This window comes from Hyla sarda, chromosome 2 (assembly GCF_029499605.1).
Source record: "Hyla sarda isolate aHylSar1 chromosome 2, aHylSar1.hap1, whole genome shotgun sequence".
NCBI classification, from domain to species: Eukaryota; Metazoa; Chordata; class Amphibia; order Anura; family Hylidae; genus Hyla; species Hyla sarda.
Genome location: NC_079190.1, coordinates 220,599,939 through 220,616,997, shown reverse-complemented (window position 1 = coordinate 220,616,997; position 17,059 = coordinate 220,599,939). Strand labels below are relative to the sequence as shown.

At 47.3% G+C, this 17,059-nt stretch overlaps 1 protein-coding gene across 4 annotated transcripts in view; it reads left to right on the top strand.

The window, feature by feature from the left end:
- GTF2IRD1 (GTF2I repeat domain containing 1) overlaps positions 1-17,059 on the top strand; it is a 228,391-nt gene that overhangs the window by 183,844 nt on the left and 27,488 nt on the right. For 3 of the 4 annotated variants that reach the window (XM_056556430.1, XM_056556431.1, XM_056556429.1), the window contains exons 13-15: positions 4,970-5,050; positions 6,839-6,928; positions 9,734-9,823. In XM_056556430.1, the coding sequence (XP_056412405.1) occupies positions 4,970-5,050; positions 6,839-6,928; positions 9,734-9,823 (261 nt within the window). The remainder of the gene's footprint in view (positions 1-4,969; positions 5,051-6,838; positions 6,929-9,733; positions 9,824-17,059) is intronic. The other variant, XM_056556432.1, reaches the window with a different exon arrangement.

Sequence of the window (17,059 nt, the reverse complement as noted above, 5' to 3'; positions counted from 1 at the left end):
TTTTTGACTCAAGGTTATGGATAACTGGCTTTACTGAGGTTGAAAGATGGTACAATCCCTTACAGCTCAGATTAGCATAAAGGAGATGCAGGATGAACTTTGGGAAGCTTATCGGCTTGCTGAGACTTATAGTTGATTGTGCTGTATATGACTGACTTGACTTATATGCAACCCACGCTAGACTTTAGTGACTTGAGCTTGATTAACTTGACTTGAATTGATCCCTGGACTTTAGTGCTTACCGCCAGGCTTTGACCTTCACCCAGGCGCAGTGGTTAACTGGTAGTAGATATGTGGTTGCTGGACTAGGCCTCAGGCCTCCTCCAGAATCCCCTCACAGACATACTTCACACTTCTCTCAAATGTACCTCAGAACTGACTGAACTGAACTCTGACCTCACTATATATGGGAGCAATTTAGAAGGGTCCCATTGGGCAGATAAGTCACATGGTTCACCTCTGCATACTCCCCTAACAACAAGGTCCATGACAACAGGCTTAAAGTTTAAAGAGACAAGTACATAGAAAATACCAATAACTTAACCATAATGTATAGAGTCCTGAGGAATGTGGGCCCAAGACGGACATTGAAGCAGCATCTGCCACACAGGATGGGCAGGAGTACAGAAGAACACGTTATTCTGTACTGGGGGGGGGGGCGTGACGTCACAAGGGGCAGGGCCGTGACGTCACTATGCTCTGTATTCCCCGTCATCAGGCATGGAGCGAAGTTCACTCTGTGCAGCAGATGACACAGGGTGCTGCAGGAGAGATCGCGAGGGTTCCCAGCGGCGGGACCCCCGCGATCAGACATCTTATCCCCTATTCTTTTGGATAGGGGATAAGATGTCCAGGGGCGGAGTACCCCTTTTAAGCAGTGGCGTCTCTAGGGGGGGGCCAGAGGGGGCCATGGCCCCCCCTAGATCAGGCCGTGCCCCCCCTTGTGCCCCCCCCCCCCCCCAATTTAAAATAAATAGGGATGTCCCGATACTAGTATCGGGGCCAGGGGCGGACTGACCAGCTGGGTAAAGAGCCCGCTGCAGCTGCTGGGGATATCCCTGCGCTGCTCCTGATCTGCGTATCATTAGCAGAGACAGGCAGAGCAGGAATGAAGGTACCTGATGATGGCTCCGCCCCCAGCACAGGAGAGGACGGGGTCGAGAGCTGACAGGCCTTCGGAACACAGAGCAGCTTCATGTGAGGTGAGTGATGTCCCGTGTCCTCCCTCTCTCCCCCCTGATCAGCAGTATATCCTGGGGCTTGGTCATGTGTATAGTAGCAGACCAGAGGGGTCACTTTCCCTCCTTCAGTGTCCACAGGTCACTTTATCAGAACAATTTTCGGGAAAAATCACTGTAAAATTGCGCCGTTTTACCGTGGTTTTTCGTAAATCGCGGTAAAACCGCACAACTTTTGCCGCAATTTTTCCATAAATTGTTCTGGTAACGTGACCTGTTGGAGACCTGTGGTCACTGGAGGAGGGAAAGTGACCCCTCTGGAAGGACAACATGTGAACACACTGCTAGTTTATCATTAACCCCTTAAGGGTACATTCACATGTACAGGTTCAGCTGCATATTTTTGCTGCATATTTTGTATAGCTGATTTTGCAAGCCATTAGCTTCAATAGGTAGCAAAATCAGCTGCAGAAAATATACAGCAGATCCTGTACGTGTGAACGTACCCTAAGGGCTCATTCAGGGATGGATCCACAGTATTTTATGCTGCAGATCCACCGACAATGGACCCTACAGTGCTGCCTCCATCTGTGCCTGCTCATAATGGCAATCGTCCGCTACGAGCAGACATGCTTTTGATGTGTATACTCGCTCACGTCATGGCCGCTCCTGCTCTCTGAGCTAGGCCGAGAGCAGCCGCGATGTGTGCCAGTATACACATCAAAGCGTGTCTGCTCGTTACGGAGGATTGCTGTTTTGAGCAGGCACAGATGGAGGCAGCACTGTAGGGTCCATTGTCAGGGGATCCGCAGCGTAAAATATGCTGGGGATCCATCCGTGTAAATGATCCCTAAGGACGCAAGGCGTATATGTACGCACAGTACCTGCTCCCACTGTGTTGTATAAATCATTAGCTAGAACCCTTGGCTAATGCCAGACATCACCAATCATGCTGATGTTTGACATTAACACTTTAGATGCCGCTATCAAAGTTGATGGTAGTGTCCAAAAGTTTTAACGCCTTAAGGACATAGCGTTTTTCTGTTTTTGCACTTTTGTTTTTCCTCACCTTTTAAAATCATAACCCTTTCAATTTTGCACCTAAAAATCCATATGAGGTAGCTGACTTGATGAAATCACCTTTTAAGTCCATCAGAAATGCCACCATTATGAAGTCTCCAATGGTCCCTGAGTGCTCATCAATTTTAATTCATGTTAAAAAACAAAGTTTACAGAAATTGAAAGTAATTATCACTACATTTGCAGATAATAAATTAGGAAATACCACAGCATAGCTAGGAAAAGACCTTGTTCCTTCTGATAATATTAGCCAAGAGGGGATATTCTTCCTTACACACAAGGGAAAATTTACATTTTGAAGACTTGGACCAGCAGCAGATGCACTGCTTATTTTCACATTCATTTATTTCAAAAGTATTCAGATCGACAATTTTGGCACACTCTTTAATGCACCAGTAGAGATTTAAAATTTCCAGAAATTTTGAAGCCATGGAAAAAAAAACTGGGGTATTTTTACATTTTTGAAAAAAAAAAATAGTTTTTACAAATTGAAAATAATTTCAATGCTGGATTATTGGTCTTACCAACATGCAACATGAAGGAAAATAAAACTAATTTACTAGTAAGCCAAAATAAAATATGGGAAAAACATTATCTGTAATGGGGGAGCACATTATCTGTGATGGAAGAGCACATTATCTGTGATGGGGTGGAGAACTTTAGCTGTGATGGGGGTGCACATTATCTGTGATGGGAGCTCATTATCTGTGATGGGGAGCTCATTATCTGTGATGGGTGGAGAACAGTATCTGTGATGGGGGGAGAACAGTATCTGTGATGGGGGGAGAACATTATCTGTGATGGGGAGAACATTAATGGGAATCAGATGAGATATGGAGGAGGCCGTAGGAGGACAACAACTCATCAGCAGGACCGCTACCTCCACCTTTGTACAAGGAGGAGCAGGAGGAGCACTGCCAGAGCCCTGCAAAATGACCTCCAGCAGGCCACAAATGTGCATGTGTCCACTCAAACGGTCAGAAACAGACTCCATGAGGGTGGTATGAAGGCCCGACGTCCACAGGTGGGGGTTGAGCTTACAGCCGAACACGGTGCAGGACATTTAGCAAATTGGCAAATTCACCACTGGCGCCCTGTGCTCTTCACAGATGAAAGCAGGTTCACACTGAACACATGTGACAGACGTGACAGAGTCTTGAGACGCCGTGGAGAATATTCTGCTGCCTGCAACATCCTCCAGCATGACCGGTTTGGCAGTCGGTCAGTAATGGTGTGGGGTGGCATTTCTTTGGGGGGCCGCACAGCCCTCCATGTGCTTGCCAGAGGGAGCCTGACTGCCTTTAGGTACCGAGATGAGATCCTCAGACCCCTTGTGAGACCATATGCTGGTGTGGTTGGCCCTGGGTTCATCCTAATGCAAGACAATGCTAGACCTCATGTGGCTGGAGTGTGTCAGCAGTTCCTGCAAGAGGAAGGCATTGATGCTATGGACTGGCCCGCCCGTTCCCCAGACCTGAATTCGATTGAGCACATCTGGGACATCATGTCTCGATCCTTTACACCATGTTGCACCACAGACTGTCAAAGAGCCGTCCGGAGTGAACTGCAGCCTCCGGTCGGCTGCTTTTTCGGCCGTATGCGGTTTCCCGACCGCAGGCAAAAACGTGGTCGACCACGTTTTTGCCTGTGGTCGGGAAACCGCATACGGCCGAAAAAGCAGCCGACCGGAGGCTGCGGTTCACTCCGGTCGGCTCATAGACATACATTAACTACGGTTCCCGAATACGGCTGAGTGCGGGCGCCGCGATTAAGCCCCGCCCACCCCTCCTCCCAGCCGTATACGGAAACCGTAATGACAAACCGTAGTGTGAAACCAGCCTTACAAAGATTCTCAGATGTCTTTCATGAAGGTCTGATGTTATATAGTTTGAATGCCATGTTATAAGAAGATTATTTATCATTACAAAAGAATATATTCTATGCTTCATTTCTTTACCCAAATTTTCCGGGGGGGGGGGGGGGGGGGGAATACAACAAAAAACAGCTTTGGAAAAAAAATTGGCCCCCAATTTTTATGTTTTTTTCCAGGCCTTCCCATCTCAATGAGCCAATAATATATACTGTATTGTTTTTACATACACATATTTCTTTTTTCCAATTATCCTCTCATTTACAAAGGTGGCCATACATCCTCAATAGCAGTAGGCTGAACAGCTATTCCCTCCTGTCCTCCCAAAGCACATGCATTCCTGGCCAAACTGAATGTGCATGTGTTCTTGATGGGAGGAGGGAAATAAGTCACTGCAAGAGACCTGCTGTGGTGGCTCATCTTTCTAGAGAACGGAAAGATCAGGCATTATAAAGATGCCAAATTTTATTTTCTTCACCATCATCTGTTGGGGAAAGAGTCAGCACATCTTTCTATACATATAGGGGGAGATTTATCAAAACCAGTGCAGAGAAAAAGCTGACCAGTTGCCCATAGCAACCAATCACATTTCTTCTTTCATTTTTGAAAAGGCCTCTGCCAAATGAAAGAAGCGATTTGATTGGTTGCTATGTCCAACTGGGCAACTTTTCCTCTGCACAGGTTTTGATAAATCTCCCCCATAGTCCCAGCGAAGTTTAGCTGACTTTGCTCTTATGTGTACATTATAGTACTTCCGATTTCGGGTAACTATATAGCATAAGTCCATCAGGTTTACACTGTCTGGAGTCAGTATAATAAAATAAATATTTTAATTTAACAGGTACTTCAAGTGAACAGAATGGATTTAAACAAATAAAACTGGAGCCTGAAGATCAAGAAATAATCCAAGTTACAGTTCCAGGTAGATATGACTTGTGCTGTATCTATATTGACTGCTTATAATGCATGTCCATGTGGGATTATTTCAGGCAATAGGTTGTTATAGATTGCTTTTGTCAGAAGTTCCTTTTGTGCTAACCACTCATTGATGAGAATTTCTATTTGCTTAAAATTAGGTTCTTCAGCAGCTGCAGCATGTATTATACAGTGCAGCTATTATACATCCTAATACACACCTTGGCTGCTGCAGGACTTCATGAAAAGTATATGAGTTTCCTACCAATTAATATCATTGGACATTGACTCTTTGGACAATCCCTACTTGCTAGAAGGATCACTTGACAAGAAACTAATCTTGATCACTATATAGTATAGTATAGTATTCTCCTCCTGGGACTTTAGGCAACCAGCTGTAATGTAATGTGGGAAAAACTTGCAGCAAATATTTCTGGCAGCCCCATCACATGGGAAATAAAGCATTACTCGGTTTTCTGGTTCTCCATACTAACCTGGAGATGAGGCTCCTGAATAAGGGACCTCAGTGACAGGAGCTGTGTGCCTGCGCTATCACTTGTATTTTATGGTCTCCACCTTGCTCTAACAGTTGGGACCAAAGGTACCTTAGATTTCGAACATTTAATCCCCTAGGAGCAACTATGTCAGTAGCAACTATGGCATCTGAGGAGTTTAATAGAGGGACAAGTCTATTGATCCCCCCCCCCCTCTTCCTTGAGGGGGGATTGAGTTGCCATGGTAACAGGGGGCCTAACAATCGCTGAGGACAATATTCTGTATGTCAGAAGAATACTGACAATACAAAAAAACAAAACCGATCAGCATCGCCAACTGAAGTTTCACATGTGCACCGTGTACTCTGCCACCGCCGCAACACAAATGGGAGAACACACAAAATAGAGATTTACATGGCAAATGTTAAGACATATGGGAACATTGAATATTTGAATTATTTTCAGTTGCATTCATGTTGCATATATTTACTGTACATGTAAACCAGAGGTTGTTAGGGCACATTTTGGTCAAATTGCTTAAGAGCACCTGTAGTGTCAAGACCTAATTTAAAATGGAAACCTACACTAAACAGACTCATATCACCTGGTCCTAACACCTACAATATTTACTTAGGACAGGTAGAATCCAGCTCTGTATTCTGATCCACACATACAGTGCTAAAAAACACCTCCAACGAAAATAAAATAAAAATGCAAAGGTGTACACTGCAATGCAAATGCAGACACATAAATTACATGTGTGAATATCAAGCATACGAAAACAACCTCATACCAGATGGGAACCTTTAATAAACAGACTCGCATGGGCCTGAACCTCAAAAATGAACTCAGGGTATATAAGATCTAGCTATATACAGCTGTACACCAGCAATTCTCCAGAGCCTGAGCTACCTTTATAGCCTCTTATGGTGTAATGTAAGTGTAAGACTGGCTTACAGACAGTGCTGTGCAGCGTAATATTGTGTGAATTCTGCACCCATGTGGTATTGCTACATAACGTTAATCTCGCAGAATCACATGACCAGCACTGTCTGTAAGGCAGCCTTACATTGTTAGGACAGCAACAGAGGGTGTAAGCTAGCTCCACCTCTGGAGAATCACTGGTGCCCACGTCCTCTTGGCTAGACAGCGCATTTTCATATTAGGTGTCAAGTCCTCTTTAAGGTGCATCAAACTATGTTACAATGATGTGTGATGACTGTGTATGTAGGTGCCCGTCAGTTCTATTCTGTAATTATTTGTTTTGCCAACTTCTAATACGCGCATTCTTCCCTTCACAGAACACACGTTTAATTCCAATGAATTGACTGACTGTTTGAAGAGTCAAATAAATACAGAAAATTCCACTTATGTGCTAGACACAGGAACAGGTACAGTATGTTAGCAGCAGATGGTACACTGTATACAGATGCTTGTTTATTGCTTCATAGAATCTACTGATTAAGAATGGATCTAATAAAGTGAATGTATCACCTATAGGGTTTTTATAGTTTAGAGCCAGATACTGAAACATGTTTTTTTTTTCTTATCTGTTTATTTCATTTAGTATTTACAATATATTTATGGGGCAGCCATCTTTCCTGAGCTGTTTTTAAGAGCGTTTTGACATATGCTTTACAGCAAGATTCATGGAAATAAACACAATAGACTGACCCAGACCATAATAACATAAGTATGATCAATTACTAGGCATGCTCTGTGACCTGTGAAGAGGTCATTCCTTATGGAGAGGAGGCTGAGCTCCTAGCTATTATGAAGATTGTGTCTTATTGATATACTGATGTCATAAACCCATGCAGTGGTTGTATAGATCACTTCCCTGCATTACAGGTGTTGTCTGGAATCAACTTTGTTTTAACCTCTTCAGGACGCAGGGCGTATGCATACGCCCTGCATCCTGAGTCCTTAAGGAAATAGGGCGTACAGGTACGGAAATCATTCAGCAGGCATCCCGGCACATCGCCGAGGGGGAGATCACCGCAAAGCGCCAGTCAATTCAGACCAGCAATCTGCAGCGATTCGGGGTCATACGGGTCTCCGGTGACCCGGAAAATTAGGGGGATAAGGGGAGTCCAAGACACCCCTGATCCCCCTGAAGGGATAGGAGTGAGGTGCCAGGGGTGCCACCCCCCCCTATCCCTGCTATTGGTTGGTCAGACCAATAGCAGATCGGGGGGGTTAAAGTTCGGTTCCCCCTTTCTGCCCACCCACGGTGGTCGGGGCAGAACGGGGGAACAGTAGTGTGACCGGTGGTTTAGGGCCACATTTAGGGCCACATATGGGGTATTTCCTTACTGGGGAGCAATTGAGTTACAAATTTTGGGGGGCTTTTTCTCCTTTTACCCCTTATGAAAAGGAAAAGTTGAGGGCTACACCACAAAAAGAAAAAAAATTACACTAACATGCTGGTGTTGAACGAAATTGCTCCCTGAAAAATTCAGATTTTGAAAATCCTCCTATTTGCTTAAAATTAGGTTCTTCAGCAGCTGAAGCATGTATTATACAGTGCAGCTATTATACATCCTAATACACACCTTGGCTGCTGCAGGACTTCATGAAAAGTATATGAGTTTCCTACCAATTAATATCATTGGACAGGTTCAGCAGCTGAAGTGGTATTAGAAGGAGTACTGTATTTCTCTACCATCAATTTCTATAAGTGACTCTTTGGACAATCCCTACTTGCTAGAAGGATCACTTGACAAGAAGCTAATCTTGATCACTATATAGTATAGTATAGTATTCTCCTCCTGGGACTTTAGGCAACCAGCTGTAATGTAATGTGGGAAAAACTTGCAGCAAATATTTTCTGGCAGCCCCATCACATGGGAAATAAAGCATTACTCGGTTTTCTGGTTCTCCATACTAACCTGGAGATGAGGCTCCTGAATAAGGGACCTCAGTGACAGGAGCTGTGTGCCTGCGCTATCACTTGTATTTTATGGTCTCCACCTTGCTCTAACAGTTGGGACCAAAGGTACCTTAGATTTCGAACATTTAATCCCCTAGGAGCAACTATGTCAGTAGCAACTATGGCATCTGAGGAGTTTAATAGAGGGACAAGTCTATTGATCCCCCCCCCCCCCCCTCTTCCTTGAGGGGGGATTGAGTTGCCATGGTAACAGGGGGCCTAACAATCGCTGAGGACAATATTCTGTATGTCAGAAGAATACTGACAATACAAAAAAATAAAACCGATCAGCATCGCCAACTGAAGTTTCACATGTGCACCGTGTACTCTGCCACGGCCGCAAGACAAATGGGAGCACACACAAAATAGAGATTTACATGGCAAATGTTAAGACATATGGGAACATTGAATATTTGGATTTTTTTCAGTTGCATTCATGTTGCATATATTTACTGTACATGTAAACCAGAGGTTTTTAGGGCACATTTTGGTCAAATTGCTTAAGAGCACCTGTAGTGTCAAGACCTAATTTAAAATGGAAACCTACACTAAACAGACTCATATCACCTGGTCCTGACACCTACAATATTTACTTAGGACAGGTAGAATCCAGCTCTGTATTCTGATCCACACATACAGTGCTAAAAAACACCTCCAACGAAAAGAAAAGAAAAATGCAAAGGTGTACACTGCAATGCAAATGCAGACACATAAATTACATGTGTGAATATCAAGCATACGAAAACAACCTCATACCAGATGGGAACCTTTAATAAACAGACTCGCATGGGCCTGAACCTCAAAAATGAACTCAGGGTATATAAGATCTAGCTATATACAGCTGTACACCAGCAATTCTCCAGAGCCAGAGCTACCTTTATAGCCTCTTATGGTGTAATGTAAATGTAAGACTGGCTTACAGACAGTGCTGTGCAGCGTAATATTGTGTGAATTCTGCACCCATGTGGTATTGCTACATAACGTTAATCTCGCAGAATCACATGACCAGCACTGTCTGTAAGGCAGCCTTACGTTGTTAGGACAGCAACAGAGGGTGTAAGCTAGCTCCACCTCTGGAGAATCACTGGTGCCCACGTCCTCTTGGCTAGACAGCGCATTTTCATATTAGGTGTCAAGTCCTCTTTAAGGTGCATCAAACTATGTTACAATGATGTGTGATGACTGTGTATGTAGGTGCCCGTCAGTTCTATTCTGTAATTATTTGTTTTGCCAGCTTCTAATACACGCATTTTTCCCTTCACAGAACACACGTTTAATTCCGATGAATTGACTGACTGTTTGAAGAGTCAAATAAATACAGAAAATTCCACTTATGTGCTAGACACAGGAACAGGTACAGTATGTTAGCAGCAGATGGTACATTGTATACAGATGCTTGTTTATTGCTTCATATAATCTACTGATTAAGAATGGATCTAATAAAGTGAATGTATCACCTATAGGGTTTTTACAGTTTAGAGCCAGATACTGAAACATGTTTTTTTTTTCTAATCTGTTTATTTCATTTAGTATTTACAATATATTTATGGGGCAGCCATCTTTCCTGAGCTGTTTTAAGAGCGTTTTGAGATATGCTTTACAGCAAGATTCATGGAAATAAACACAATAGACTGGCCCAGACCATAATAACATAAGTATGATCAATTACTAGGCATGCTCTGTGACCTGTGAAGAGGTCATTCCTTATGGAGAGGAGGCTGAGCTCCTAGCTATTATGAAGATTGTGTCTTATTGATATACTGATGTCATAAACCCATGCAGTGGTTGTATAGATCACTTCCCTGCATTACAGGTGTTGTCTGGAATCAACTTTGTTTTAACCTCTCCAGGACGCAGGGCATATGCATAAGCCCTGCATCCTGAGTCCTTAAGGACATAGGGCGTACAGGTATGGAAATCATTCAGCAGGCATCCCAGTGTCACGTACCGGCTGGACTGGTAGTGGATCCTCTGGACCAGAGAGGCGATGGCGCGGGTTGTACCAGAGGACCGGTTCTAAGTGATTACTGGTTTTCACCAGAGCCCGCCGCAAGGCGGGATGGTCTTGCTGCGGCGGTAACCACCAGGTCGTATGCTCCAGTAGCAACTCAACCTCTCAGGCAGCTGATATGGCGTGGTACACAGGGAGCAGGCAGGAGCGTAGTCGGACGTAGCAGAGGTCAGGGCAGGCGGCAAGGGTTCACAGGCGAGTAGGCGGTAGCAACGTGTTCGGCAACAGGCAAGGCAATACACACAATAGGAACGCTTTCTCAGAGGCACTAGGGCACAAAGATCTGGCAAGAGCAGGAAGGGGCAGGTGCCTTTTATAGGGAAGGCAGGGGAAGTGAGGAACCAGCGCACCAATTACCGGTGCGCTGGCCCTTTAAATTTACTGAAGGCGGCGCGCGCGAGAAGGACGGAGCAAGGAGCGGGGAGCCAGGTGAGTGGAGCTGGGACGCGGCGCGTGAACGGGGGCCAGCCGTCACAACAGCCGCGTCCCCAACACAAGGTAACCCGGGCTCTCGGTCGGGGACCGGAGCGCACGCTTTAACAGTACCCCCCCCCCTTAGGTCTCCCCCTCTTCTTGGTGCCCAGAAAAGAGAGAATGAGACTGCGGTCCAAGATATTCTCGTCAGGCTCCCAAGACCTCTCCTCAGGACCGCAACCCTCCCAATCCACCAGAAAAAATATTTTCCCCCGAGAGATCTTGGTCGCCAAGATCTCCTTAACAGAAAAAATATCGAAGGTACCGGCAACAGGGGTGTGAGAAAAAAGTTTGGGAGAGAAATGGTTGAAGGCAGCAGGTTTAAGAAGGGAGACATGGAAAGAGTTATGGATTCGGAGGGAGGGAAGAAGATGGAGCTGGTAGGAGACCTGATAAATCAGACTCTTGATTTTGTAGAGTCCCAAGTAGCGAGGAACCAACTTGTAGCTAGGAACCTTGAATCGGATGTATTTCGAGGAGAGCCAAACCTTGTCACCTGGGCGGAATTCCGGAGGAGCTCTGCATCTCTTGTCGGCTTGGACCTTCACACGAGCAGATGCCTTGAGGAGAGCCATTTGAGTATCATGCCAGATGGTGGAAAAGTCCAGCACTAGATTGTCAACAGCAGGTATAGAAGAAGGGGTGGAAGACTGCGGCAGAGGTGGAAGAGGATGTTGGCCAAAAACTACAAAAAAAGGAGATTTGTTAGTAGCAGAGGATTGTTTGTAATTGTAAGAAAATTCCGCCCAGGGAAGGAGATCCACCCAATTGTCATGGCGGGAGGATACAAAGTGGCGCATATAGTCGCCCAAAATTTGATTCACCCGTTCTACTTGGCCGTTGGACTGAGGGTGGTAGGAAGAAGAGAAGTCCAATTTGATCCCAAATTGCCCACAAAGGGCCCTCCAGAACTTGGAGACAAATTGTACCCCACGATCCGAGATGATATCTTCGGGGAGGCCATGGAGACGGAAGATGTGTTGGAAGAATAGTTTGGCTAACATGGGTGCCAAAGTTAGACTGGAGAGAGGTACAAAGTGAGCCATTTTGGAGATGCGATCTACCACAACCCAGATAACAGCCATGCCATGGGAGGAGGGAAGGTCTGTAACAAAGTCCATGGCAATGTGAGACCAGGGCCTTGCAGGAACGGGCAGAGGCAAGAGAAGACCCGCTGGTTTCTGAGGGGACGATTTATCCTGGGCGCAAATCACACAGGCGTGGACAAAGTCCGAGACATCCTTCTCCAGAGATGGCCACCATTATCTTTGGGAGATCAGCTGAAGGGATTTTTGTATCCCTGGATTCCCGGCAAAAAGAGAAGAGTGGCCCCACTTGAGTACCTGCAACTGCTGACGTGGTGGTACATAAGATTTGCCGGGAGGAAGAAGACTCAGGTCCACGGGAGCTATGGCAATCAGCCGTTCAGGTGGGATAATATGTTGAGGTGTTAGTTCATCGCCCACTACATCAGAAGAGCGAGACAGAGCATCTGCTCTAATGTTCTTGCATGCAGGACTGAAATGGATTTCAAAATTAAAGCGGGCGAAGAACAAGGACCATCGAGCTTGGCGGGGATTTAGTCGCTGGGCGGACTGGAGATAAGCCAAGTTCTTGTGATCAGTGAAGATGTTCACAGGGTGTGAGGCACCCTCGAGTAAATGCCTCCATTCCTCCAGTGCCAATTTAATGGCCAGCAGTTCTCTGTCTCCAATCGAATAGTTTCTCTCTGCGGGGGAGAATGTTTTAGAAAATAAGCCACAAGTTACTGTTTTGCCCCCGGGAGACTTTTGGGTAAGGACAGCTCCAGCGCCCACCGAGGAGGCATCCACTTCGAGAGAGAAGGACTTGGTGGAATCTGGCCTAGAGAGAACCGGTGCAGAGGCAAAGGCAGCTTTCAGTGACTGGAAGGCTTCTTTGGCTTGAGAAGGCCAAGATTTGGGGTTGGCTCCTTTTTTTTGTTAAAGCCACGATAGGAGCCACGAGAGTGGAATACTGCGGAATAAACTGTCTGTAGTAATTAGCAAAGCCCAGAAATCTTTGTATGGATCGGAGTCCAGAGGGGCATGGCCAATCCAGTACCGCAGAGAGCTTGTCTGGATTCATTTGAAGTCCTTGAGCTGAGATAATGTATCCCAGGAAAGGTAGGGAGGACCGTTCAAAAATTCATTTCTCAAGTTTGGCGTATAGGTGATTGCTCCTAAGGCGGGTGAGAACTTGACGCACATGGACCCGATGTTGAATCAAATTGGAGGAGAAGATTAGGATGTCATCCAAGTATACAACCACGCAGGTATAGAGTAGGTCTCTGAAGATGTCGTTGACAAATCCTTGGAAGATGGCAGGTGCATTACAAAGGCCGAAGGGCATCACCAGATACTCAAAGTGCCCGTCCCTTGTGTTGAAGGCGGTCTTCCACTCGTCCCCCTCTCGAATGCAAATCAAATTATAGGCCCCCTAGTAGGTCCAATTTGGTGAAGATCTTTGCCCCTGGGAGGCGATCAAACAGTTCCGAGATCAGGGGCAGAGGATAACGGTTCTTGATGGTGATCTTTTTAGGTCCTCTGTAGTCAATGCAGGGACGGAGAGAACCGTCCTTCTTAGTCACAAAGAAAAACCCGGCTCCAGCAGGGGAGGAAGACTTTCTAATAAATCCTCTCTCTAGATTCTCACGAATATAGTCAGACATGGCAAGAGTCTCAGGAGGTGAGAGAGGATAGATCCTACCCCAAGGTGGGGTTGAACCGGGCACCAGGTCAATAGGACAGTCATAAGGCCTGTAAGGAGGAAGGACCTCAGCTTGCTTCTTACAAAAGACATCCGCAAAAGAATGGTACGGCTTGGGCAGAACAGGAGGCGGAGCGACTTGCAGGACCTGTTTGACAGGAGGAGGCTTGAGACAACGGCCAGAACAAGAGGAGCCCCAATGCAGGATTTCACCGGAGGTCCAATTCAGGACGGGACAATGTCGTTGTAGCCACGGCAAACCCAGGAGGAGTTCAGAGGAGCAGAAAGGGAGGACAAAGAACTCTAAGGTTTCGGTATGGAATATTCCAATGTCCATCTGCAGAGGCTGGGTACGGAACTGCACCGTGGTAGAGAGTCTCTCACCGTTAACTGTAGAAATGAGGAACGGCTTAGGAAGACGGGTTACTGGAATATGGTACTTGTCAACCAAGGAAGCATGAATGAAATTGCCAGCTGAACCGGAATCCAAGAAGGCGGAAGCGGAGAAAGAGGACATGGAAGAGATGAACAACTGCATGGGTATGAGTCGTGGAGAGGAGGAATCCACACCTAGCAACGCCTCTCCCACGTTTACTAGGTGCGAGCGTTTCGCGAACGCGGTGGACGGAGAGGACAGCCTCGTAGGAAGTGCTCAGTACTGGCGCAGTACAAACATAGGTTCTCGTCTCTGCGACGGCTTCGTTCCTGCGGAGTCAGGCGTGACCGATCCACCTGCATGGCTTCCACAGCGGGAGGCCCGGAAAGGGGTTGAGGTGGACGCTGGAAAACGGGAGCCAGACGAGGGTAACGTCTAGGTTGAGCCTTTCCTTTTTCTAGAAGAAGTTCCTCCCGTCTCTCTGCGAAACGCCTGTTGATTCTAGTGGCCAGCAAGATGAGGTCACTAAGGGTGGAAGGTAGTTCATGTGCAGCCTGAACGTTCCTTTACTTCACTATTAAGTCCCTTCTTGAACGTGGCACAAAGGGCTTCATTGTTCCAGTTCAGTTCTGAGGCTAGGGTGCGAAACTGAATGGCGTAGTCGCCCACGGTAGAGTTTCCCTGGGACAAGTTTAGTAAGGCAGTCTCTGGGGAGGTAACCCGGGCCGGTTCTTCGAAAACATTCCGGAACTCTTGGCGAAGTTCTGGACGGAGGAGGTGGCTGGATCTGCGTGGTCCCACTGCGGTGTAGCCCAGGCCAGGGCCTTCCCGGAGAGCAGACTGAGGATAAAGGCTACCTTGGCTCGCTCGGAAGGAAACTGGTAGGACAGTAGCTCGAGGTGGAGAGAGCATTGTGAGAGGAACCCTCAGCACTGCTTTGGATCTCCGTCATACTTGTCCGGCAGGGATAGACGGACTCGGGAACCGGTGATAACTGCAGGCGGTGGAGATACAGCAGATGCAGGAGGAGGAGCTGGCTGTTGCTGAGACGGCAGGAGCTGCTGCATCATGGTGGTTAGCTGGGCCAGCTGCTGACCTTGCTGGGCCACAATGGAGGTGAAGTCCGCTAGGCTTGGCAAAGGAACATCAGTGGGATCCGGTGCCGGATCTTACTGTCACGTACCGGCTGGACTGGTAGTGGATCCTCTGGACCAGAGAGGCGATGGCGCGGGTTGTACCAGAGGATCGGTTCTCAGTGGTTACTGGTTTTCACCAGAGCCCGCCGCAAGGCGGGATGGTCTTGCTGCGGTGGTAACCACCAGGTCGTATCCTCCAGTAGCAACTCAACCTCTCAGGCAGCTGATATGGCGTGGTACACAGGGAGCAGGTAGGAGCGTAGTCGGACGTAGCAGAGGTCAGGGCAGGTGGCAAGGGTTCAAAGGCGAGTAGGCGGTAGCAACGGGTTCGGCAACAGGCAAGGCAATACACACAATAGGAACGCTTTCTCAGAGGCACTAGGGCACAAAGATCCGGCAAGAGCAGGAAGGGGCAGGTGCCTTTTATAGGGAAGGCAGGGGAAGTGAGGAACCAGCTCACCAATTACCGGTGCGCTGGCCCTTTAAATTTACTGAAGGCGGCGCGCGTGCCGGGAGGCAGAGAAGGACGGCGCAAGGAGCGGGGAGCCAGGTGAGTGGAGCTGGGACACGGCGCGTGAACGGGGGCCAGCCGATACGGCAGCCGCATACCCGACACTAGGGAACCCGGGCTCCCGGTCAGTGTCACTGACCGGGATCCAGGGGCAGAAGGCCGAGGGGGCGGACGCTCCGGGGACGGGGACCGGAGCACACGCTTTAATTCCCGCACATCGCCGAGGGGGAGATCACCACAAAGCGCCAGTCAATTCAGACCACCAATCTGCAGCGATTCCGGGTCATACGGGTCACCCGGAAAATTAGGGGGATAAGGGTAGTCCAAGACACCCCTGATCCCCCTGAAGGGATAGGAGTGAGGTGCCAGGGGTGCCTACTCCCCTATCCCTGCTATTGGTCGGTCTGAAGCGACCGACCAATAGCAGATCGGGGGGGGGGTTAAAGTTCGGTTCCCCCGTTCTGCCCACCCACGGTGGTCAGGGCAGAACGGGGGAACAGTAGTGTGACCGGTGGTGGAGGTCACTCGCGATCGGCGGCGGGCGGCGTTCCTCTCCCTGGTGCAGCGTACGGCAATCCTGCAGACTACGGAAGACGGTGAGTTGCCTAGCAACATCTGAAGGGCTACAGTTTAGAGACCACTATACAGTGGTCTCTAAACTGTAGCCCTCCAGATGTTGCAAAACTACAACTCCCAGCATGCCCAGACAGCTGTTTGGATACAACTCTCCTCCAAATAAAAGCAAGGTAAAATCAAGCGCTGAGACCAGGATAAAATTCAGGGTGTTTAATTACCCACAATGCAACGCGTTTTGCGGGAGTTCCGCTTCTTCAGGCAACTGTTTGGGCATGTTGGGATTTGTAATTTTGCAACAGCTGGAGGGCTACAGTTTGGAGATCACTGTGCAGTGATCTCTAAACTTTGGCCCTCTAGATCTTGCAAAACTACAACTCCCAGCATGCCCACACAGCAGTTTGCTGTCTGGGCATGCTGGGAATTGTAGTTTTGCAACATCTGGAGGGCCACAGTTTGTAGATTACTGTGCGGTGGTTACTAAACCGTGGCCCTCTAAACCTTGCAAAACTGCAAATTCCATCATAGAATCTTCAGCTGATTTTGACCAGATCAAAGGTCAGCTTTGGTGCAGTCATAAATCAGCTTAGATAGAAGCACCTTCAGGAGAACAGAAAAAGGCTTATAATAGGCACGTAAGTTAAAGGCTTTAGAAGGGAACAAGACGAAAGTTTTTTTTAATAAAAACCTGTGGCGCTGACAGGATACTGCAGGAGGCTGTAAATAAAAATCTGTGGAGAAGTTGTTTTTGTACCAAAGATAGAATGCATTTAAAAAATGTC